The sequence below is a fragment of the Polypterus senegalus genome, chromosome 3 (genome assembly GCF_016835505.1).
Source record: "Polypterus senegalus isolate Bchr_013 chromosome 3, ASM1683550v1, whole genome shotgun sequence".
Taxonomy (NCBI): domain Eukaryota; kingdom Metazoa; phylum Chordata; class Cladistia; order Polypteriformes; family Polypteridae; genus Polypterus; species Polypterus senegalus.
Genome location: NC_053156.1, coordinates 25,584,772 through 25,609,889, shown reverse-complemented (window position 1 = coordinate 25,609,889; position 25,118 = coordinate 25,584,772). Strand labels below are relative to the sequence as shown.

Genomic DNA, 25,118 nt, shown 5'->3' with positions numbered 1-25,118 from the left:
TGTCAGCATCTTGCTTCATTCACCTCATCGAATGATTCATCAAACATCGATCCTGTAGGATCTGCAAAGCGGCCTGCTGTCACATGTTGACAGTAAACAGAGACATTGACATCACATTCTGACTTGATCACACTGCGCCCCCCAATTTTTTGCTGGTATTGAAACTCGCGCATGCGTCGCGTTCATTTCTGAGGACGTATCAAATGAACGCTGGGAATGCATGGCAGCCATGATGTGTGCGTGTACGCATTCTGCGCGTGAAGTATAAACCGGCTCTTACAGTCTCTGAGGGTGTCTGCAAAATATGCAGAGCGCCTAACTAATCATTTCCTGCAATGGCATTAAAATAAGACTTGTGCCGTCTGGAATAAAATTATTTCTTTTATCCTACTGCTGCCCACAAACTCAATAGTTAACTGTGGGGAATAAAAGGAGAAAAATATGTTGTGGACATCATCATAAACCTGGGTTCAAACCTATTAAGGATCTGTAGAGCATCCTTAAATGAAAGATGTATGAGTTTAGGCAGCAGTATACCCCTGTTATCTAATACTGGCATCCTCAAATGAGATACAGGCAGAAACTGTGCATAGACTTAAAGGTTTAATGGATGAGAGAGTTGTTAACGTCTTATCAAAGAAGGGCTTATATATTAATATGGAACTTGATCTGTAAATGTGTTTTATTTAAAATAAATTCTCTGCTTATACAGCAGATACAACTGATTTTGGTTTTGAGTTCCATTATAACCTATTAAATGTTTTCAAACTGCATTTTGTATAATATTTTGGAACAATGTATTCAGTGTGTGTTTTTGGCTTTGCACCCTCCGCCACCATAACCTATCATCTATCGGGGAGGAGTGAAAGCTTTAGATTCATCCAAAATTTCGACGTCCGGTTTTCGACAGATCTTTGTTTTGGGGTACTCTGATACCAAAAAACATCATTATCTCGATGATTGGTGTGTGTCTGTCTGTGTGTTGCAATTTCTTGAGGACGGTCTAGAGCTAAAACGGCCAGACAGAAAAATACCAAACTCGAAACTTAAACCTGTTATGAGATGGCGATGTGCTGATTAGTTTTTCAGCCAAATCGTCCAAGAGGAACCCTCAAATACTGTAATTCTGCAATTCATTATGAATTCTCCTCGTCAATTATTATAGTAATGACCTATTTTATGATCACAAAAACATCAGCATCAGAGCGGTAAATAATTCCTGAAATGTTATCAAATAGTTCGGCTAACTTGTTTCCAAGGGCGCAAAGCCTACTGACGCTCACGTCCAAATTTTTTTTTTAAATATTAAAAACAGCTGCTGTTATTAGCAGTAGTGTTGCTTCTAATAACATTCGCACCATAAATAAGAAATCCTTAATCGTACTGTTTGGGGAAAACAAACAAAAATGGTGTGTGCGTAATAATTTGCAATACAGCATATAATCCTCTTCTTGTTCTTATTCTTCTTTGTCTTTGTCTTCTTCTCGTTTACCATATTTGTTTTTTTTTTTTCGCCTGCTCTGGGTAGGGGTTGCCACAGCGGATCATCTTTTTCCATACAGTGTATAGTTCTCTATGCTTGCAAATCTAGTAAAAAATAATGGTTAATAATACTACAAAGTTATATACAAAATTAAAATGTACAGTTTGTAATCTTGTGAACTATACTGTCTTTATAATCAGTTATTGCAGTTTGCTCAACCTGCATGCCCCCCTTTCAAAACTGCCCATCTTTCTAGGTCTTCATGTTTCCTTATTCTGATGGTCCAGGCTACCTTCCTACTACCTTTATATGCTGTGTTTTGTTTTTATTAACCTTTTCTTTAAGCGTTTGTTTTCAAATGTCCCAAACTGCCCTAGATTGGGTGTGTACTTCACAGCAATTGTATTTTAATAGTAGTGGGTGTTCACTTTGGAAGCATATTTTTAAAAAAGCTAACTTTAGTTCATTGTTCCACCCTGTTTAATTGGTTTGTGTAGAGTGAGACGTTCACATTCATGACCTGCTGCTGTTGGTCAGTCCAGAAGCCATACTTAATTTATGGTCTTTCCCTGAAAACAGCTATTTCTGAAGCCGTATTGGCCTGCCTGGCGCCTCGGGCAGCAAGTGGTTTTGCATTATGCTATGAGGCTTTTAAAAGTTGAGGAGCTTGATAGCATCTGTGTTTACAGGCAGCGGGACATCCAAGAAGCTGGCAAAGCGGAATGCTGCTGCCAAAATGCTGGCGAGAATTCATGACGTTCCTGTTGATCAGCGTAATGGAAACGAGGCTGATCCAGATGACGACCAGTTCTGCATTGTGAGTCCATTAAAGTACTGCTGCTTCCTCTTCCCTTTTCTAACTGTTTATTAGGTTTATCTAATAAGACACAAGTCTTGGCAAGTAAACATTCAGAATAAAGAACTTCTTGTCTGAGAGCTTGTTATAATTAAGACCACAAATCTGTGGGGGATTTACTCCAGCTCTGAGATACTTCTAAAGAAAAATGTACATTCAGAAAATGGACAGCTACATATCTGTGGTTTTATTTTTATTTCACATAAGGTTGACAACACCATTTCAAGTGTGCATCTGCCTGAAGTTTTATCATTTAAGTCAGGGGTGTTGAACTCCGGGCCTGGAGGGCCACAATGGCTGCAGGTTTTCATTCTGACCCTTTCCCTAATCGGTGAGCAGTTTTCACTGCTATTTAACTTCTTTTCCCTTCATTTTCATAGCCCTGATTTTAAGGATTCAAGTCCCCTGAATTTATTCCAATCTTCATTAAATGGCAGCCTTAAATGAAATAAAATGTGAAACGAGCTAACAGATGACCAGTAAACCAATTTCACTCCAACCAGTCACTTAATGAAAAGCTGATTCTTGCTGATAATTAAACCCGTTATTTAATTCAAAGGCTTGTTGCTACTCTCTCTCTGCCACAGCACACATTTCCAAAACTGTAGATTTTTTATGTTTGTTTTTTTCAAAGAACACTGTCAAAATGTTTTGGTGACCTGAGCAATCAACCTTACCAAGACCATCACCTTTCTTTATTTTAAGATAATGTGTGATGGGCACAGGTAAGGTGGTCATGTGGCAGCTTGTTTTGTGTCTCATTACTGTTTGGCTGCTAATTAAGGAAAAAGAAACAACTAAGGGGCATGAGTCCAGTTAATTAAGCAGGTCACTAATGAAGAAGATGGTTAGAATGAAAACCTGCAGCCACCGCGGCCCTCCAGGACTGGAGTTCGACACCCGTGACTTAAGTGATCAGTAACTTTAATTTTTTAGTGGCATATGAAATATTTTATTTTCTCTTAAACGCATGAAGGCATCAATTCTCGTAAACTCTGCGGCAGTTGCTGCATCTCGTTACTTTTGTGTGTTTTCTGACAGCACACTCTGAAAGGTGCCGCAATAAATTACATTTGATTGATTTTTGTAATTTATAAATAGACAGCACAATTAAATAGGCAATATTGTGAACTTTTGCAGTTACTGTAGTAACACAAATGGTAGTGTGCTGGGACAGTTGGTGCTAATGTATGTATTTGTCTTTTCATAGCTCTAGAAAATTAGAATGTGTTCAAATAATACAGTATTACAAGCTAGCTAGAGATTAATATTTGTACATTAAAATGCAATGAAAGCAACATATTCTTTTGCAGGCACTGAACTCCTGACACTAAATTAAACTTTGTGAATTGCCTGTGCAGCCAACATTTTTCTAATATGTGTTGTATTTGTTGTTTAAACTACATGGTCATTGTCAAAGTTGTTTGCTCCTTTCCGATTTTATCTTGGGTTTTCTGATTAGGGGGTATGGAAATGTCTTTTGATGATATAAACCAAATAGACCAATGTGTTGGATGTTGAAAGGGTGTTATAATTCACAATTTTATATAATTGGGTATTTCAGTAGTAATTATTTTATCTATAGTGAGTGGCCTATGCTGGCATCCCATCCATGGTGAATTTCTGCTTAGGATAAGTGGCTTAGAAATACCTCATACAAGGTCAGCTTAACTGACCTTTTATTAAATTACATTATGGGAGCCTTGAGAAAGCAAAAGCCTACAAAAATATATTTATACATCCTTAATACAGTATTATTGTGTACTGAAGTGTGCTTTTGCATGTTAATTGTGCTATATTTGAAAATGGTTTCTCTACTGGAACAGGAGCTGTATAAATATCATCATTAATTAAATTTAAATTAATTATTAATTTAAGCGTATACGGCAACATCTCTGTTAGTATTAATAATAATAATAATGCATTTTAAAAGTATAACACACTTAAACACAGTATGAAAGAAAAAATAAATAAAGCTGTATGTAACACTAGATAGAGCAGTAGAAGCATAAGCAACAGTTATGTACAGAGCCTTTAAAAAGTATTCAGCACCTTTGGACGGTTTCACATTTGATTATCATACAATACTAAATCACAGCGGATTGAATTTGGCTTTTTTGACTAACAGAAAAAAAGACCCTTTAATGTCAAAATGAAAACAGATCTCTGCAAAGTGGTCTAAATTTATTGCAAATATCCAACACAAAATGATTAATTGCATAAGTGTTCACCCCCATTTAGTGGATGCACCTTTGGCAGCCTTGAGTCTGCGTGTACAGCACTCTGTCTTTCTCTCTGTATTTACTTTCTTGTATACGAAGTATAGAGAAAGCATTGGAATCGTCCAAAAATTCAGTTTCGAGATTTTGACGAATCTTGACATTTTAGACCTCCCCGAGTTCAAAAATACCATTTTTGGAATTATGCCTGTCTGTCTGTGTGTGTGTGTGTGTGTGTGTGTGTGTGTATGTATAAACACGATAACTTGAGTATGCTTTCACTTAGGTCAACCAAATTTTGCATACAAGTATTAAGTACAAAACATAGATTACTATCAACTTTTTAGCTATTTCCGGAAATGGTGCTTTAACTGAAACGTTTCCCCAAAAATATAAAAAAAATGTATAATTTAACGTCATATTATAGTAAAGACCCACATTCTAAGCATTTTGTGTCCCTTTGCATTTTTCTGAAAAACAACCGGTTTTCGAGATCAATCACAATTCCGTTTGACATTCAAATGGTAATACATACATTCATATTTGAGAATTTTTTTGCTTTATGTAAACGATATTTTGTGTACAAGTATTACATTACACACATTATTAAAGTCTTTTGTGACTTCTGACCCACTGCTGCTTACTGAAAGTGGTAATTTATCTAAGTTGTTTGCCAAAATTCTTTATTCATGCAGCAGCAGAGTCTGATTTATTTAACTTTACTTTTATAATAATTGTTCAATATTTTATTAATTTTATTTGATTTATTATTGATGGTTGTTCAATGTACATAATATAAAAATTATAATCATTATTTTGCGGTTTACTCCTCACATATCAATTCCCATATCTGAGAATACATGAAAGTCAAGGGGAGACCACCATTTTCTCACTGTTCTTTGCAGAGCTGCTGAAGCTCAGTCAGGTTACATGGCGTTTGTGAAGGAACAGCCTTTGTCAAGTCCAGCCATAAATTCTCAATTGGATTAAAATCTGGACTTGGACTCAGCCACTCCAGGACACTAATGTTGTTGGTTTTTAGGCCATTCCAGTGTGACTTTGGTTGTCTTTCTGGAAAACAAATCCTTTCCCAAGGTGCAGGTTTCTTGCAGACTGCCTTAGATTTTCCTTAAGGATTTCCTCATATTTTGCTTTATTCATGTTATCGTTACAAGTCTTCCAGGGCCTGCAGCCCAGAAGCATCCCCACAGCATGATGTGGTATGGATGATATATTTCTGATAATGTGCAGTGTTTGGATTATATCAGACACGGAGCTTAATCTGATGACCATAAAACTCAATCTTGGTGACATCAGCTCATAGAACCTGACTCTCCCATGTGCCTTCTGCCAACTCTAGCTCAGATGTTCTGTGTGCTTTTTCACTTTGCCATTCTATAAAGCTGCAACTGGTGAGGCACTCAAGCGCAGTTGTTGTCTGCTCAGTCTCTTTAATCTTAGCCATTGTATCTTGTAACTCCTTCAGTATTCTCCCAGGTCTCTTTGTGGCCTCGCTCTCAAGACTTACTCATGCTCAGTCACTCATTTTTGGTGGATGGACTACTTTAGGCAGATTTACAGCCGTGCACTACTCTTTATTTATTGTGAACAAATATTTATTGAAGTTTGAAAAACATAATGAGAAATAGTAATAATGACACAATTGGTAAAAAAAACGGCTGTAAATGCAGCAGTAACAATAAAAATACAACCCCAATTCCCAATCACCCACAATATTTGCTCCATTCAAAAAAAAAAGACAGCCTTGCAGCATCTAGGAGGAAAATGCAGCCCAAACATCGGACCCCTCTAAGCCAGATTTTAAGTAGCCGGAATAAGAGAGCAATAGCAGTCACCAGACTCCGGTTCTGCAGAGTTTCCTCAAGGTTACGCCATTTTGTAATAAATGAAGTGGATAACCCATTGACCACTGCTTTTAAGGTGTGCCCTACTCTTTCTATTTCTCAGTCATTAATTTAACTTGATATTCAGTCACTTGTGCTTTTCAATCCCCTTTCATGGAGTTGCTTGGAGTGTTCTTTTTGTGTTCATTATATAAGTTAGTCCACCATGCTAGTTGGCCCTTCCACAGACAGGAGCATTTATACTACAATCACTTGACACCTCAAACAGGTGGTCACCACAGAACTAATCACGTGACTTCTCCAACCAATAGGTGTATCATATTAAAGGGGTGGAGTGGTGGCTCTGAGGCTGGTGATCTGCACTGGCAATTGGAAGGTTGCTGGTTCGAATCCCGTAAAATGCCAAAAGGGACTCTGCTCTGCTCTGTTGGACCCTTGAGCAAGGCCCTTAACCTGCGAAGAGCTTCAACAGGTAGTCCCCTGAAATGGTTTTCACTTCACAGGTGTGCCTTATCAGGGTTATTTAGCGGAATTTCTTGCTTTATCAATGGGATTGGGACCAGCAGTTGTGTTGTGCAGAAGTCAGGTTAGTTGGACGATCATTTATTTTTCAACCTGACAAGGACCCCAAACACACCTCCAGGCTGTGTAAGGGCTATTTGACCAAGATGGAGAGTGATGGAGTGCTGTAAATGGTCATGAAAATAAAGAAAACGCATTGAATGAGGAGGTGTGTCCAAACTTTTGGCCTGTACTGTATATATCTGTAAATGAATGAATAATTTTTGACCACTTTCCAGAGATCTGTTTTCACTTTGACATTAAAAAGTCATTTACTGTTTATCAGTGTCAAAAAAGCTAAACTAAACCTTTTGTATTGCAATGTTGTATAGCAATAAAATAGGAAAACTTACAGGAGGTGAGTAATATTAATGGGCACTGCAAGTACTGTTAAAGAATAACGGGCAGTCAGTCATTTCATCACCTGCTTAGTCCTGAACAGCATCACAGGGGGTGCCTCAGTCCATCCCAGCTATCATAGGGCACAAAGCAGGAACAAACCTTGAATAGGGTGCTAGGCCACCACAGGGCAAACACACACACACACACACACACACACGGGCCAATTCAGTATCGCCAGTCCACCTACCTGTATGTGGGAGGAAACCTGTGCAGACTCGGGGAGAACATACACACTCCACACAGACAGGACCCTAGATGTGAACCCTGGTCTCCTTACTTCAAAGCAGCAGCACTATCACTGCGCCACCGTGCCGCCCAGAATAAGGGTGCAGAAGTGCATAAGAATCACAGTGAATCTACAAGTGCACAGCGATAAAGAGGAGTTTTTAATATTCCTTTTAAAGCAGCTAATGCTATAGGACTTTATCTTGGCATGGAGCCACAGATGGTCACATTCCCCTTTCTGAATGCTGCCTGGTGAAGAGCCAATCCTAACATCCTCCACCCAAAAAAAAAACTCTGTGAGTCAGAGTCGTACAGTTAAAAAATAAATCAGTATTCCAGGCTGTTGAACCAGCCACCCTGCTAAGATCCTTTTTTGTGTAATTAGGTGAAAAGTTATTTTGTCAGCAGACTTTACTGTACCCAGATATTATTTATATTCATCAAATGTGGAAATAAGGAGTTAACCCTTTTGGCCCTGAAATCCTATTACTAGTACATAAATGTGCAGCCGTTTTTATAAAGCACAGGTACAATTACAGCCATTGGAACTGGGCATGCTACTATTAGAGTACGGAAGTGAAAATGGACGCTTTTGTAGCTATTGTATAATAATAGTGATAATTTTTTTTGTTTGTTTTTATTTTTGAGCTTCCTAGACCCCTCAAAGGTAGAAAATCTCACAAAATAATTTTTCTCATAAAAACAGAAAATCCAGGGCTGAAAGGGTTAAATCCACTGATTCTGCTTATTTATTTTTTGCTAACCATTGGTCATACATTTTATGAGATATTGTCTTGGAGCACCTTTAGGCAAAGACTTCTTATAGTGGGCATTGAGGTCATTTTTTCTGCAGCCATCATTAAACTTTATAATGTCCATTTTGAATCTTCACCCTCCCCAATATACAGGGTGGGCCATTTATATGGATACACCTTAATAAAATGGGAATGGTTGGTGATATTAACTTCCTGTTTGTGGCACATTAGTATATGTGAGGGGGGAAACTTTTCAAGATGGGTGGTGACCATGGTGGCCATTTGGAAGTCGGCCATTTTGGATCCAACTTTTGTTTTTTCAATAGGAAGAGGGTCATGTGACACATCAAACTTATTGGGAATTTCACAATAAAAACAATGGAGTGCTTGGTTTTAACGTAACTTTATTCTTTCATGAGTTATTTACAAGTTTCTGACCACTTATAAAATGTGTTCAATGTGCTGCCCATTGTGTTGGATTGTCAATGCAACCCTCTTCTCCCACTCTTTACACACTGATAGCAACACCGCAGGTCACCATGGTCACCACCCATCTTGAAAAGTTTCCCCCCTAACATATACTAATGTGCCACAAACAGGAAGTTAATATCACCAACCATTCCCATTTTATTAAGGTGTATCCATATAAATGGCCCACCCTGTATAACAATGTATTAATTTGTCAAAGATCATCTATATTTTAACAAGATGCAATTTTGTTTGGTCCACAGAACCATAATGCTAAAGCAGAAAGTGGAAAGTATAAAAGTTTTGGCTGCACTTGGGACTCTCTACGTAACTCAGCAGGGGAAAAAATACTGCACCTTAAATCGAATCCTCTGGGAATGCCCAACTCAAATTTCTGCTCCCTGCTGAATGACCTCTCTGAAGAGCAGCGTTTTGACATCAGCTACCTGGACATTGGTAAACTGAACTTTTTTTTTTTTTTTTAATAATACTAGTGATGGATTTATTATGAGCATTACCATCTCAGCACTTGTGTCTATTCTTTTTGTATTCTCTTAATATTTAGGTTGCTAGATGTCAGGTTTGCTGATCAAAAGTTGTGAAAACCTCCATAAATATAATAAGCTCAGGGCAAATGATGGTAAAGTGAAGTTCAGCTTTATGCATTGTTGTAGAAATTCATGAGATTAAAATTATTATATTCTGGTAGTTCCATTACTACATAGATTTGTCACAAGGAAAATGTAGCTTTTTACAGCAGTTCAAGAAATACAACAGAATATTATAATGAAAGCCACATGAATTCTACTACATAACATTCTCAAACCAGCTTATTCCAGTTAAGGGTTATGGGAGGCAGGAGTCAATCCCGGCAGCAGCAGGAACGAGAAAAAAAACAAACTTACTGGATCACCATTTAACATGCATCTCTTACAGATGTGGGGATGAACCCATACAGGCACAATGCACTGGATCCCTAAGTTACGAGGATACTACCCTGATATAAACAGCAGTTGGGACTACAAATACAGAAGCAGGAGGGTATGATAATTTCACAGTATATTAGAATGAAGACAAACTTTTTTTAGAATATTATTGGCCAAATCAAAGTTAAGATTTGATGGCAAGACCGTCAGAAAGCAGAAAATAGAAAATTGTGTATAGTGCCATAGTTTTCATGGCCCAGATTTATCTAAAAACACAAATGGTTCCATGTGATCTTCAAATGGTAAATTACGATGGTTATGTAGAGTGTGTGCACTGAAGATCTGTTAACAGAGAAAAAGTCAGATTTTTGTCTTCTGAAAGCTAAGATCCTGAAACTAAAAAAAACAGCAAAGTTTAGAATTTCTTTAAGGACGACACAGTGCTATAGAGTTAGGAATGTAAGTTAATTTCCTAGCCTGCTAACTGACATTAATGTGTGTGTGTGTGTGTGTGAGTGTATATGTTTGCCATATTATGGACCAACGATAGATTGAGACTTTGCTTCACCCAGTTGTCATCATCCTTTCACATTACATGCCCATACCACTTAAGATGGCACATTTGGAAGTTGGTGCACATGTCAGCATTAACTCTGCTGCATAGATCTTCATTTTTCAATCAGTCTTGCAGTGACACATCCTTCTTACTTTGTACATCTTAGTTAACTCAAACTTCCTAGCCTGATAACTGACTTTTATGGAAAATGTATATCCTGCTCATATGTTTTGGAGCCTCTCCATGGCCGCTTTAGTGTCTTCCTATAGCCGAAATACATGCTTGTTAATTTGATTGAAAATATTAAATCACCTCATCTTTAGTGACAGAGTGCTCCAAAGTGCAGTGTCCAATCTATGATCAGATCCCTCCTTGCTCTCTGTGCTGCCAGGGCACAGGCTTGGCTAACCACAACTGTGCCTGGAAAAGTGAGTTCAGCAATTAGAAGTTTTGTCAAATGGACAGAATTGTATAAGGCATTGCTTTTCTTAATTTATACTTTTTAAAAATATAATTGTGAAGTTTGCCATAGCCAAGACATTTTGTATATTACCCTAATTTAATTTTTTGATCCAATATTACTCACTCTTTTCCTATTATAGTTTTGTCTGCTGTGCAGCATGGTGGCACAGTGTCAGCGCTGCTGTCTCACAGTATGGGGACCAGGGTTCATGTTCCTGGTACTCCCTGCATGGAGGTTGCATATTCTCCCTGTGTCTGTGTAGGTTTCCTCCAGTTTCCACTCACTGTCCACAGAACATGCAGGTTAGGTGAATTGGCGATGCTAAATTGGCTCTAGTATGTGTGTGTATATGTGTGTGTTTGCCCTTCGATGGACTGGCACCCTGTCCAGAATTTATTAATGCCTTGCACCCTATGCTATCTGGAGTAGGCTCCAGCCTCCCCAACGACCCTGATCTGGATGAAGTGTGTTAGAAAATCACATGACTTTTGATTGTTTTTTGTTTATTTATTTATTTATTTTTACCTATGCAGAGGAGCGCAGTTTAAGTGGACTTTGTCAATGCCTGGTGGAACTGTCTACGCAGCCCATTACCGTCTGCCATGGTTTTGCCCCCACCAAGGATGCGGCACGTGCCAGTGCTGCCCACAATGCACTGCAGTACCTGAAGATCATGGCAGGTGGCAAATAAACTTTTCTTTGGTTGAGATTTGTTGGAGGAGCTCATTACAGAGGTGGCCAGTCAGCAACATGACATCAACGAAGAAAAGGGAGAGTTATTTATTTCAACATAAACCCCAGGGTTTTGAGGCCTGGGGGGGACTTAAGTATATATATGTAAATGTATGAGTGTGTGTGGTGGAGTGGCAGGGAATGACGTGGATACTTGTGAATGGTTCAGAGAGTGGACTTTTTCTTTGAGGATACAGTTTGTCATTACCTAACTTCATTTTATGAATTCCTTCTGAGATTCCTTAATCAAAATAAAAAAAAAAAAGTGTCAAGGTTTACTTTGGCATACTGCTGACTACTTCATGATTTCTTTTTTTCCCCAGCCATATGTACAGAAAATGTGGAAGTACAATTATCATTAATGTACATAGTGATCCACTTATGAATAAAATTTTATGAATTTAATATTCTGTATGAACAATGAGGGTGGTTTTTTTTTTATTTTGTAAAACTTAAAAAAGTTTTACTATTAACACTGTCTAAGTCTGCCACAAGCTGCATACCATATTATTATGTTTAAGATGGAGCCATTTTCATATAACAGATGGTGTAGCCACAGTCATAGCCCATTCTCTTCAATATCGTTACAATTCTCAACCGTGTTTAAATGTTTTCCCTATGTACAAGAAGGCATTATATATATATATAATGCATATATTATATATATATATATATTTTTTTTTTTTGTCTGTATCCTCAGATTTGGAACTTTGCATTAAATTGTGTACAAGAAGAAAAGAAGAAATGAGGTTTTTCATATGTATATTTTTTACCTTCTTACAACCACTTTAGCATTTTTACATTTTATAATATGCCTATACATGTCCATATTTTTATTTTTAAATACTAGAAATTGGTGTAAACATTACAGCTTTGCTTATTATAAAATGCCCAGGTGTACAAAGTCAAAATAGCAGAATACAGATTTTAAAAGAATTGCTGTTGACATCTCCATTTAGTTAAAAGTACACTGAATGAAGTCCTGCTTAAAAAGCACTTCTCATTTCACCTGTTAATTTGTTTTATATTTTAATACCGTGCTTTCTCATCCAATGTGATGCCAGGTTTTATTCTAATCGGGAAGTTTTATGTTTTTTACAGGTTGTGTCTGCAACTGATGACCTGATATGAGAAATAGTTGCTTGAGTGCCAAGTGTGCTAGGCAAGTGTTTTCGTTGGGAGGGAATGGGCTTTGTTTACTTTTCAAAGGGTTGTTCACCATTTAGTCTGCCTCTTTCACCCACCAGATGAACAAAGTATATTTCTTGTGATTTTGTAAAACAAATGCAGAAGTAAACATATTGCACAAAGCAGTTCTTGTTTTTCTAAAATATAAAAAGAACCACCTTGTTATCCAATACTTTGCTTGTTTTGTTTTGTTATATGGAGAGGTCTGTTAAAGCAAAAAATATAAACTGACCACTAGGTGGTGTGCTTTTTCAACAATTTGGTGGGTGAATGAATGGCTGTCAAGGAAGGGGCATGTGCATTAAGGTCCCTGTGCACAAAGGTTCACTCTTTTTCTACCTCTGTTAAATAATGTAAGTTTGTTTATTTTTTAATAAAGATTACAATAAGTAGACCAATTTTGACTGAATTCATTTGAAATATTTGAACTTAAAGTATGTAGTTTGTTCTATGTATTGAGAAATTTGTGACGTTCTGATGTTGTACATTCATGTACAGGGTGAATCAAAATTATGTTAACACTAATGGTACTGCTATGTATATACTTATATGCAATTTCTGTGGACGGTTTATGTGCCACATGATGGCAAACAGGTTGAGACATTCCTGTAAATCATCTTGCACATATGAAGTATGTTTTATGAATAAATTGTTTCCGCCATTCAAATGTTCACATAATTTTGACTCACCCTGTATTGTTTCCAGTTTTTCCTTTATGATGGGAGTTGTTCAGCTTGGCTCCCATGTCTTTCTTTTTTGCATTTAGCCTGATATTTTGAACTTGAGCATAATACTTAATACAGCTCAATCAAGGATCCAAGATCCTGGTTTCAGATTCTGCACCCTGTTTTATGCTGTTTGCACGTTCACCCTGTGTGTGTGTATGTGTGCTTATTGTATTTGTGATTTCTCTCACTTTTCCAAAGTGTTAGGCTAATTGGTGAATCTAAATTGTGTGGGTGCATGCATGATAGATGACTGATGCCCTGTCCAGGCTGGTACCTGTGTTGCAAACAGCATGGCTGAGATAAGCTTGAGCTCTCCTATGTCACTGAATTGGGTTCAGCAGGTTAAAGAATGTTTTGTCACACCTTGTTTCATTTGTCAGCTCAAAGGGGAACACTGGGGTGGGTGTCACTGTTCCAGACAGCCCAAAAACATCCACTTGGCCTATACTTCTCCATTGACACAGTGGTTAGAATTTCTCTCTCAAGGATCCAGCATCCAGAGTCTGAATCTTGTACCCAGTCATCGTCTATGTGAGTCTTCATGTTCTCCCCCTGTCAGCATGGGGTTTTCCTCTCGGTACTCTTGTGCCACATCTCCAATGGCATTTACGTTAGATGAAGTGAAGACTCCAAATTTGTCAAAGCGTGGGTATGTGCAGTACATGAGTGGGCCTTGTGATGGACTGGTACCCCAGTCAGGGTTATTTCTGCTTTGTACTCAGTGTTGTTGGGATAGACTGTGGTTCCATGCAACCCTAAACTGGATTAAGCAGGCTTGAGTGTGTGTGTGTGTAGTTCTCCACCAATGTTTGATTACTAATTCACTCCAAAAAAAAGAATAGAATACTTCCCCCACATTCTCTTATCTGAAAAATATAAATGATAAAAGTTTTCTTTCAATAAATGCTCAATTATTATTTTCTATGCTGTTGAATATATTACTAAAATTTTAGTATCTGGTACCACCCGCAAATAGAAACCATTATCAGAAACATGAGTGTTCTCAATGTCACAAGAGCCTCAGCTATTCACTTTTCTTTTTAGAATTAGAGGATCAGTCCCGTGACTCTCCCTTTTGTTCCAGGTTGCTGCCCAGTCAGTCCTTCATTTTCTCTCTAATTGATCTGCTTGTTTGCTTAGCTGCTCTTTGTTTTCTTCTTTTATTGTTTGTTTAGAAAAGAGCAGTAGTATAAGGTTTACTTTAATAAGTAGTTTCCTTGCTTTTTATAATTTTTTTCCTATTAATTCACCTTTTTGCAGAGTGTCATCATTCATTCGTTTTTATGGCTAATTTCCAGGATAACCCAGGTTGGCTGTTTTACCCCCAAATTCCCTTTTTCCATCGACTTCTGTCATGCGCATCAGCATCTGCAAGCTGCATGTTCTTATGATATCTCTGTTTTGGCCTACCTCTAGGCCTCTTACCATTCACCAATCGATCAAGACTTAACTTCACCCAGTCATCATCATCATCCGCTCAAATAAAATGCCCATACCACTGCTGCATAGATCTTCATTCTTCAGTCTGTCTTCCAGTGACTCATTCCTTTTATTTTACACGTCTCTGTTTTCTATGACTTCCACTGGGGTTCATATTTTAAAATGCACAACAGCATCTGTTAGCTACATTTTCTTAATATCTTCTCTCGCCTCCTCAATCCACCGTTTCTTTGGCCTACCTCTATGCCTCTTACCATCCACCAATAGATCAAGACTTTGCTTCACCCAGTCGTCATCATACTTTCACATTAGATGCCCAGATGGCACCACTGGAAGATGATGTGTATTGGTTCAACATTCACTCTGCTATGTAGATCTTCATTCTTTAATCTATCTTCCAGTGACACATCCTTCTTATTTTACACATATCCATTTTCAGTGACTTTCTCTGGGGTTCACATTTTTAAATGCACAGCAGCATTTGTTAGCTGCATTTTGTTCATATCTCCTCTCACCTCCTCAATCCATTGTTTCTTTGGCCTACCTCTGTGCCTTTTATCATCCGCGAATCGATCAAGATTTCGCTTCACCCAGACATTATCATGCTTTCTCATTACATGCCCATACCACTTAAGATGGCACCACTAGAAGATGATGTGTATAGGTTCAGCATTCACTCTGCTGCATAAATCTTCATTCTTCAGTCTATGTTGCAGTGACACATCCTTCTTATTTTGCACCTCTCTGTTAACTCAAACCTCCTTGGGTGTTCCCATTTTAACACCCACTTCTCACTCCTTTTAATTGTAACCTAATATTGACAGTTAACAGCAACAACAACATTTATTTATATAGCACATTTTCATATAAAAAATGTAGCTCAAAGTGCTTTACATAATGGAAGAATAGAAAAATAAAAGACACAGTAAGAAATTAAAATAATTCAACATTAATTAAAATAGAATAAGAGTAAGGTCCGATGGCCAGGGTGGACAGAAAAAAACAAAAAAAAACTCCAGATCGGCTGGAGAAAAAAATAAAATCTGCAGGGATTCCAGACTACGAGACCACCCAGTCCCCTCTGGGCATTCTACCTCACATAAATGAAACAGTCCTCTATGGATTTAGGGTTCTCACGGAGGGACTTGATGATGATGGTCATGTAGACTTCTGGCTTTTAGTCCATCAATGTTGGAGCATCATGATGCTTTGAGTAGGTGGAAGTGGTGCAGGCCGCCACCACAAAGAAACCGGAAAAAGAAACAGAAGAGAGAGTAGGGGTCAGTAGAGCCACCATGAATAGTAATTGTAATGAATTGAACATACAGAGTATCAGGATTAAGTTAAAGTGAAGTTATGAGAAGGCCATGTTAAAGTAATGTGTTTTCAGCAGTGTTTTAAAGTGCTCTACCGTATTAACCTGGTGAATTCCTATTGGCAGGCTATTCCAGATTTTAGGTGCATAACAGCAGAAGGCCGCCCGCCTCACCACTTCTTTTAAGTTTAGCTTTTGGAATTGTAAGGAGACACTCATTTGAGGATCTGAGGTTACAATTTGAAATATAACGTGTCAGACATTCCGATATATAAGATGGAGCGAGATTATTTAAGGCTTTATAAACCATAAGCAGAATTTTAAAGTCAATCCTGAATGACACAGGTAACCAGTGTAGTGACATCAAAACTGGAGAAATGTGTTCGGATTTTCTTTTCCCAGTTAGGATTCTAGCAGCTGCATTCTGCACTCGTTGCATGTGATTTATGTCTTTTTTGGGTAGTCCTGAGAGGAGTGCGTTACAGTAATCTAGTCGACTGAAAACAAAAGCGTGAATTAATTTCTCGGCATCTTTCAATGATATAAGAGGTCTAACTTTAGCTATGTTTCTTAAGTGAAAAAATGCTGTCCTTGTGGTCCGATGAATATGTGATTTAAAATTCAGTTAAGGCAGGGGCAATACCATTATATTTTTGCATATAAATTGGGTCTCGAAACCCGAAAAACCAATCATAAAATCAGACCTCAACTTATACGCCCATTCAAAAATACGAAATTTTTTCTCAGTTTCTCAGACACATCGAATTTTTTTGCAGCAGCACATTTACCAATTTGTTTCACTACTTCAACGACATTTAACTTAAAACCAGCTTCATATTTTCTTCTGATTGAACACTCCATCGTAGATAAGAGATGCCCTTACGATAAGCGTGTGAGATACAAAAACACAAAACAGTGCAAATGTCGCTTCGGAGTAGTTTGGGTATTACTGTGTGGTAACATGGGCACAATACATAGAAAATAAAGCCATGTGCTCCGTGGTTCCTCTCACCGGTGGGCGTTAGCATATCTTAATCTCTTGGACCAATAGAAAGAGTTTTCCGCATTCAATTTATATGACCAACATTATAAAGTACCGGGAATTATACGGTAAAATCAAACCCGACTTATCCGCGGGAAAACTTATAGACATTCAACACTGGATATAAAACAGGTTAGAATAAAAATGTGCAGCTACAAGGTTTCCACAAGACTTAATGAGGAAATAATGTTTGTGACAATTGGCGTCACTAGTGGTTGTGATTCCTCAGGTGGGTTTCATGGCTTCGTAAGATCCCTTGGCTTGCTTTTACCCTTTGGAGTTTTTAGTTGCCATTGTTCAAAATGAGGATTTGAGCTGTGCCAATGAAAGTCAAAGAAACCATCATGAGACCGAGAAACAAGAATAAAACCACTGGAGACGAGACATTGCTGAAAACCTGAGGATGAGTGAAATCAACTGTTTGGAATATCATGAAGAAAGAAGAGCACACTGGAGACACAGGCTCTGTGCTTATTTTTGAATTCACGGCAGCTATTGATGAGGTTTAATCTTTTACCACATTTTTATGACATTGGAGAGTTTTTTTTATATAAATATATATACGAGGGGTACCCAAAAATAACCAGAATTGGGAAAAAAAAAAATTTTTACTGAGTGAAACTTTAGTCTCCTTCAAAGTGCCGTCCATGTGAATGAATGCACTTGTCTCAATGGTTTTCCCATTGCTGGAAACATTTTTGGAATTCCTAAAGAGGAGCGTTGTCCAATGTCTTTTTTTACTTCCTCCACGGTACAAAAGTGCTTTCCTTTGAGTTCTTTTTTCATATGCAGGGACAAGAAAAAGTCACACGGAGCAAGGATCAGGCGAGTAGGGATGGTGGCAGGAACTCCAAGACACACGCATCAATTCAGAAATTTCATCAATAGTCCGATCTTCATAAATTGCATTGCAAACTTTTTCAAGTTTTTCCCCATTATTAATTGTGGAAAGTTGGCCAGATCTTGGTTGGTCTTCAAGTGAGATTTCCCCTTGTTTGAAGCGCGAAGACCACTCGTAGACCTGAGTTTTACTTGAAGCTTCCTCTCTAAAAGCAGTTTGAAGCATCACTACAGTTTCCTGAAGAGAAAACAAAATTGAACGCAGACTCGCTGTTCTTTTTGATCACCCATCACAAAAATTGCAGAACACGTTTAATAAGCACCAAGAAAAACTGACACGGAATGCTGTATGAACAATACAGAGTACTGTAAGTGTGCTACACATAGCAGTGAAATTTTCAACTACGTCTAGACTAGGCACCAAGTACAGATTCTGGTTATTTTTGGGTACCCCCTTATGTGTATGTATGTATGTGTGTATATATAATATATATAAAATATAAGAAACCAGGTTTCTGTCTTAGCTGGGTCACCCACCCGGTCGTAGTTTTGTGTGTGCAGGTAAACGCACTTGGTGGCATAGCAGATGGTGTTGCCTTCTCATGGCTTACAAGGCCTTAGTTCAGTTTCCAGTCACTCTTTGGAGTGTTCCTATATTTTATTTTGATTTCTTCTTACATCCCAATGTATTTGAGGTTGACTGGTGAGATGTGTTACAGATAGGGGGCACTGTCGTCCCCTTGAACCCTCAGATAAGACACCAAATAAAAAGTCCAATTCTTGACTTTATTATAATAATCAAGTGCACAAAGCACCCTCCACTCCACAATACTCATAAACAATAATAAATCACAATAATCAATCCTTCTCTCCCAGACGCATTGTTCTCTTCCTTTCAACTCAGCTCCACCCTGGGATCTCCCACAGTCCTTTTTAAAGTCCTTGACCCGGAAGTGTTTCTCTCACTCCGTCCATGTGACTGGTAACACTTTCGGGTCTTCAACCCAGAAGTACGTCGTTTCTTCTCTCCCCGTGACTGTGACGCACTTCCGGATTGTAATGAAAACAATCCTTGAGCTTCCATGCAGTGTCCTCTGGTGTCCCCCAGGGTATCCAGCAGGGCTGTATAGGAAAACTCTACTGTCCATGATGCCCTGCTGGAAATCGGGGCACCTCCATGCTGCAGGAAGGGCTCCCTATGGTGGCCTGGGGGTATTGGCCGGGATGACTGGCCGGCCATATACCACAGATGGTATGGATGCTAATATGATTTTGACCTGGCATCCTGTTCAAAGTTGGTTTCTGTTTTAACACTTGATGCTTCGTGTTTAGGCTCCAGTTCCTGGGGACACTGCAACCAATATGCAAGTTCAGAACATAGATTGATGATAAACCTCTATGGGTTTGAAGAAATCACAATTTGCAAGGTAATGAGAGAACTGTAAAATGTTTAAACTTTAATTTTTGTGCATTTTCACTTTATATTGAAGTCAAGTGGCTTTACAGTAATATCATCCATACAGTGGCAAGAAATAACGTTTCCCAGGACCATGGTACATAAACACAGGACAAGTGCAAGACAGGTAAACATCTATTCTATAAATAGACAAATAATTAAAAATAAATAATAGGTAAGTGAATAGATAGTAATAATTTGAAATAGATATGTGACGGTGCAGGTCCGGCTCCAGTTTGGCAGCCTTTTGAACCCGACACCGTCAATACTGTAACCGATTGAGCGTGTCAAAATGGGGACAAAACACTCTAGGCAATGGGATGGTGGAAAAGTGTTCAGTCCTATTATTAAAACAAATCAAAGATAGTGTCCAAAGTACAGTGCTTAAAGTTAACAAATAAATAAATAATCCATAAAAACGTGAAAAAGTGGAGGTTAAAACAATCCAATAAATCCCTTTAAAACGAGGTTAAAATTAGCTGGCAGGAACAATAATTTAAAAAAAAAAAACCCGGTGCCTTCTCCTGTTATATGGTGGGCCTCGCAACAGCGGAGTCGCCCAATCAGCAGGCGCAACTGACCTTCCACACGTCCGGTTGCCTTCCATCCCATGGCTACATACAGACTCCATCACTGGACCGAGACTGGGGTCCCCAACGGCCAGGGCGCTACACCCCCCAACACCAAGCCTCCTCGACCCCACTGCCTTCCACAGCGAGTTGTCCAAACTCCTGGTCACTCCTGCTCCTCAAAACCGCTCAGCAGGAGCAACCTATTCTGACTGCTCCCGAGTGTTGGCCATTACAGTCCTTACATGGTCTCTCCCCCCAGCTGTCTGCCTTCTCCCCACCGAGCCTGCTTCCTTTCACTCACTTGCTCCCGTACCGGCTCTTTCACCTCCTACCTTCTTCCTTCATTTAACTTCTGTTCTCAGTTTTTTTCCCTCCCCTCTTGCAATCACTCTTCCCTTTTTAAAATGGGAACGCAGCACACATGTGGCGATTAGCAGCTCCCAGCATCAATTACAGGCACGGGATATTCCGCACCAGTGAACTAAAGGCGTTTTTCCACTGCATAGTACGGCACGACACGGTTCAGTTCAGCTCACTTTTGGGGGGTTTTCCACTGGGAACAGTACCTGGTACCTGGTCCTTTTTTTAGTACCACCTCAGCCGAGGTTCCAAGCACGCCGAACCGTTACCAAAACGTGACGTGTAAACTCTGCTGGTCACTGATTGGCCGGAGAAGATCGTCATTACTGCGTCACTGAACTTGCAGCACGAGACACAACAGACCCGCTAGATTTTTAGCACAGCCAGCGAAGGTTCGGACGCACCATTTTGTTTTAACCAAAAATGGCTGTTTCGTGGTCTATTGAGGAAATACAGACGTTCCTCTCGTTGGTAGCCGAGGAGCGGACCCAGCGAGAGCTGGATGGGGCGACGCAGAATGAAAAAGTTTTCAGGAGGTCGCTAAGCTCTTGGGCGCACATGGCTACCATCGGACTTACAAACAGTGTAGGGACAAGTTAAAAAAAATGAAGAGCGAGTAGTAGAGGCGGCGCAACTCTAACGACACGTGAATAATCCTGCCCACTCTAAAGCGGTACTAAACTGCAGTTGAAACGCAAACCGAGCCGAACTGAGCCGAACCAAGGTGAGCTGTACTGAACCGTGCTGTGCCGTACTATGCAGTGGAAAAGCGCCATTAAGTGCTGGACCACCCGCATCATGCTCGGGATTCGCTCCTGCCACGCCACCACACCCCGTCCTTGAAGCCGCGAATGTAAAAATTATTTAAAATGGTGCCGATCAGCCGCAGACTTCACTTTAGCACAAAATAATGAATAATATCCGTAAAACTAATAATAAAAAAACAGAAGTATACCAAATGTACTGCATATAAATTCTCTACTAGGGAAAGATCTGAGGTCAGAGAGGCAGCACAGAGCTCAGAGTCCGGACAGCTAAGGGGTAGAAGCTGTTGTAGTATTCAGCCAAACTGGTTTGAATGCCACCAAACCTTCTGCCACAAGGAAATGGGACAAAGAGACCATGGAAGAGGTGGGAGTGGTCCTTAACAATGCTGTAGGCTTTGTGGGGACAACGCTTTACAAAGATTTCTTCAATGGAGGACAAAGTAGTCCCAATGATCTCCGACAGTGTGCACTATCTGTTGTAGGACTTTATGGTCAGAAATACTGATCATTGTTGTTGGTGCCCCTGTAGAATGTGGTGAGAATGGGTTGAGGTGGTCTTGCCTTCTTCAGCTGCCGAAGGAAGTGGAGACGCTGCTGTGCCTTCTTGGCTATGGCGGTGGAGGTATTTGACCAAGTAATGTCAGCTGTCAGGTGCACACCAAAGAATTAAGTGCTCTTGACCAGTTCCACCACAGGAGCCTCAATGTGCAATGGTGTGTGAAGAGCATGGGCCTTCCTAAAGTCAATCCTTTCTTTCGTCTTGCCCACAGACACATTGTTACACTTGCGCCAGTCCGCCAATTGTCGTATCTCCATTTTTGATGATTCCCTCCAGTGCTGTGTCAGCAGCAAACTTAATGATGGTGTTAGAGATGTACGCAGCCATATAATTGAGAGAACAGAAGAGCACTGAGTACACAGCCTTGGGGGGTACCAGTGCTCAGTGTGATGGTACTTGAGATAGTGCTTTGGATGTGGACGATCTCCGTCAGGAAGTCCAGGACTCATTCGCATACAACAATTTATTTTTTGAATAGACCACAGTTAACCATCGAATGCCTCAACAGGCCCTGCTTTTTGACAGCCTTCACTCCAAAAAAAGACAAGAAAAAAACAAGAAAAAATCCTTGTAGGGGAAAAAAACAGAAGAAATTTTGGTAAGTGCCATTCAGAGAGAGCCCCCCTTCCAGGTAGGTTGGGCGTACAATGGGTATCAAAAAATGGGGTAAACACAACACACAAAACACAGAGCTTGATGGCCGGTCTATCATGGTCACCTCATAAATACAGCACAACAGTACAAACTACAAGGCAAAATGTGAGTGTAAAGATAATACCACTCACTAAATACAAAACTATCACATGTGAGGATACAGATTTGTTCAGATAAATCAAAAACAAAGTAAAAAGTAATGAACATAAAGGAAAAACAACACCATCTGTCTGTTGGCTAATTATAGAACCACAACCAGATTGTGGAAAAGGAATCAGACAGGCCAGATTCAGTCAGAGTCCTGGAGCCAAAACCAAGCTGCTTCACCCTGGCTGAGCCAGCCAGTCTGATGAAAGGACCCTTCTACCCAGTGATTCCAGTGTTCCAGTATCAGAGATCAAGGACTTTTCCATAGGCAGGCAACAACTTGGCAGTAGAGCAGTGGTATAGCCTAGTAGACCCAACTTCGTTAGGAGCTTCTCAGGGATGGTGTTGTTAAAAGCTGAACTGAAGTCTTGAAAAGCACTCTAGCACAAGTGTCTCGTTTGTTCAAATGGGATAGGGTCAGATGAAGTGTAGTCGATATGGAATCTTCAGTGGAGAGGTTCTTGTGATGTTAAGTGGCCCAAGACTAACCTCTCGAACCAGTTCCTGATGACAGGTGATAATGGTATAGGGTGATGGTCATTGAGGAAAGACACAAAGGACTAATTTGGCATGAGTATGATGATGATGATGGTGGTGGTTTTGAAGCACTTGGGGATGACTGTCTGCCTCAGGATAACATTGAAAATGTCTGTAAAGACCTCCATCGCCTGATTAGCACATTCCCCGAGCACTCGACCAGCTGTTTTTGGTTCAGCAGCGTTTGCGTGAGTTTCCATTCAAGAAAATCTTCTCACGTCCGCACCGGACAAGCCCGGTACCTGTTCATCCTGAGGAAAGGGCAAACTTAATTACAGGTATCAAACTGTGCATAGAAATTGTTTAGGATAATATGGAAAGTAGGCATCACTACTGCAGACAGGTGGTGTGATTTTATAGTCTCCCATGGCTTGAATTGCCTTCCACGTGTGACGTGTGTTTTTCTGGTGTCCTGAAATTGTGAACATCCCTGGCTTACTCTTACTGCTCAGTTGTTTTATGCTGTTGTTTTATTGCTTGTAGTGGGAATGTATGAAGTTATTTCATGTTCTCTTATTTATAACTAGTTGCCCCCAGCATCTCCGCCTGAGTAGTAGTGCAGCAGAAATCAATTAAAAAAAAAATGTAAATTGTATTGAGAACAATTTATATTAATAGGTTTCCTATATGAGGGCCTTTTCATATACAATATTTTTGGTTTTGCTATCACGGGCGCGGACATATAGGTTTCTTGGGGAACTAACCTGAGAGAAAGTGACGTAAAGGTGACTGTGCGAGAAGCCTGGTGAGCTAAGATCCAGCTGCTGCCAACTTGAGTGTCTGTCCCTGGGCCTTGTTAATTGGCATTGCAAAGCAAAGCTTAACCAGGAACTGTAATCTCTTGAATTGAAAGGGCATGTCCATCGCGATTAGAGGAATGTGAGGCATTAAAACCCTCTCACCAATGCCACATCCTGACAGTTTTTCTGAAGCTGACAGACATGGAGACAGGCACCATTGCAAAGCTTGGGTGGGCTCAGGTTTCTCAAAAGGATAATCGGTGCTCCTACTTTCAATGCTAAGTTTTGGGGCAGCATATCTGCAGGATTAATAGAATTCAAAAATTCTGTAGGATAATGAACTAAATCATTGTGTTCTAAAACAGTGCTTATTGAAGTGTATGTCCGAGACAGTGTGTCAAATAATTTGAGCACCAATTGATTCATTTTATGCCTCCCCCTCCCCTCGGCCCGCAGCCTCTCTGTTCGCTTTACGCTTATAAATCAGTGCCTCAACCGATCTATAATACTTGACTGATGACTGATTTTTAATTTATTGCTAGCTGTACCCTGCAGCTCCACCCATGTAGTGGTAAAACATGACAAACTTTAAAAATCAATAAGAAAAAAAATGTAATTTGTGTTGAGAAGAATTTATATTGATATCTTTCTTATCCGAGGGCCTCTTCATATACAAAGTTGGGAAGCTAGGTACTCTCCAATGTCAAACGTCGGCACTGTATCTGATCGTGTTCAGCTCTGACGTGAGAGCGTCCTCTGCATGGGGAGAAACGCATATGGCTGTGATATCTCTGCCAATCATCAGCTACCCTCTACAACACACATAGCTCTGATCTCTCTCAGAAATGTCAAATGTTACTCTTTAACAATCTGTAGATGATAATGTCTGCTGAACAAGATACACTGCAACACGTACACTGACTCGAACGGAGGCTGGCGTGTGAGTGAGGAGGATCAGCCCGGCTCCCCACTCCTGATGTCACGCTTCCCCCTCCCATCGGCCCACAGCCTCTCCCTTCACTTCACGCTTATAAATCAGTGCCAGAACTGAACTATGATACTTCGCACAAAGAGAGAATAAAATGTTCAAGCAAATTATAGAAAAAAGCCCAGGCTAAATCCGTTAAGCAGTTCTCTTGTAAAAAGTGGGCAGAAAGACAGATGTTGGATTTTATATATAGAGAGATATAAAAAAGGGAAAGAATTGAGAGAATTCTGTTTTTTTTATTTGAAAAATAATATAAATACACAATAGATTTTCT

The 25,118-nt window shown here is 39.6% G+C and overlaps 1 protein-coding gene across 4 annotated transcripts in view; it reads left to right on the top strand.

The window, feature by feature from the left end:
• tarbp2 (TAR (HIV) RNA binding protein 2) overlaps positions 1–13,093 on the top strand; it is a 52,240-nt gene extending 39,147 nt beyond the window's left edge. For all 4 annotated transcript variants that reach the window (XM_039746820.1, XM_039746819.1, XM_039746822.1 and 1 more), the window contains 3 exons: positions 2,173–2,300; positions 9,098–9,290; positions 11,313–13,093. In XM_039746820.1, coding sequence (XP_039602754.1) covers positions 2,173–2,300; positions 9,098–9,290; positions 11,313–11,470 — 479 coding nt within the window. In that variant the 3' untranslated portion in view covers positions 11,471–13,093. The remainder of the gene's footprint in view (positions 1–2,172; positions 2,301–9,097; positions 9,291–11,312) is intronic.
• The last annotated feature ends 12,025 nt before the right edge of the window (positions 13,094–25,118 follow it).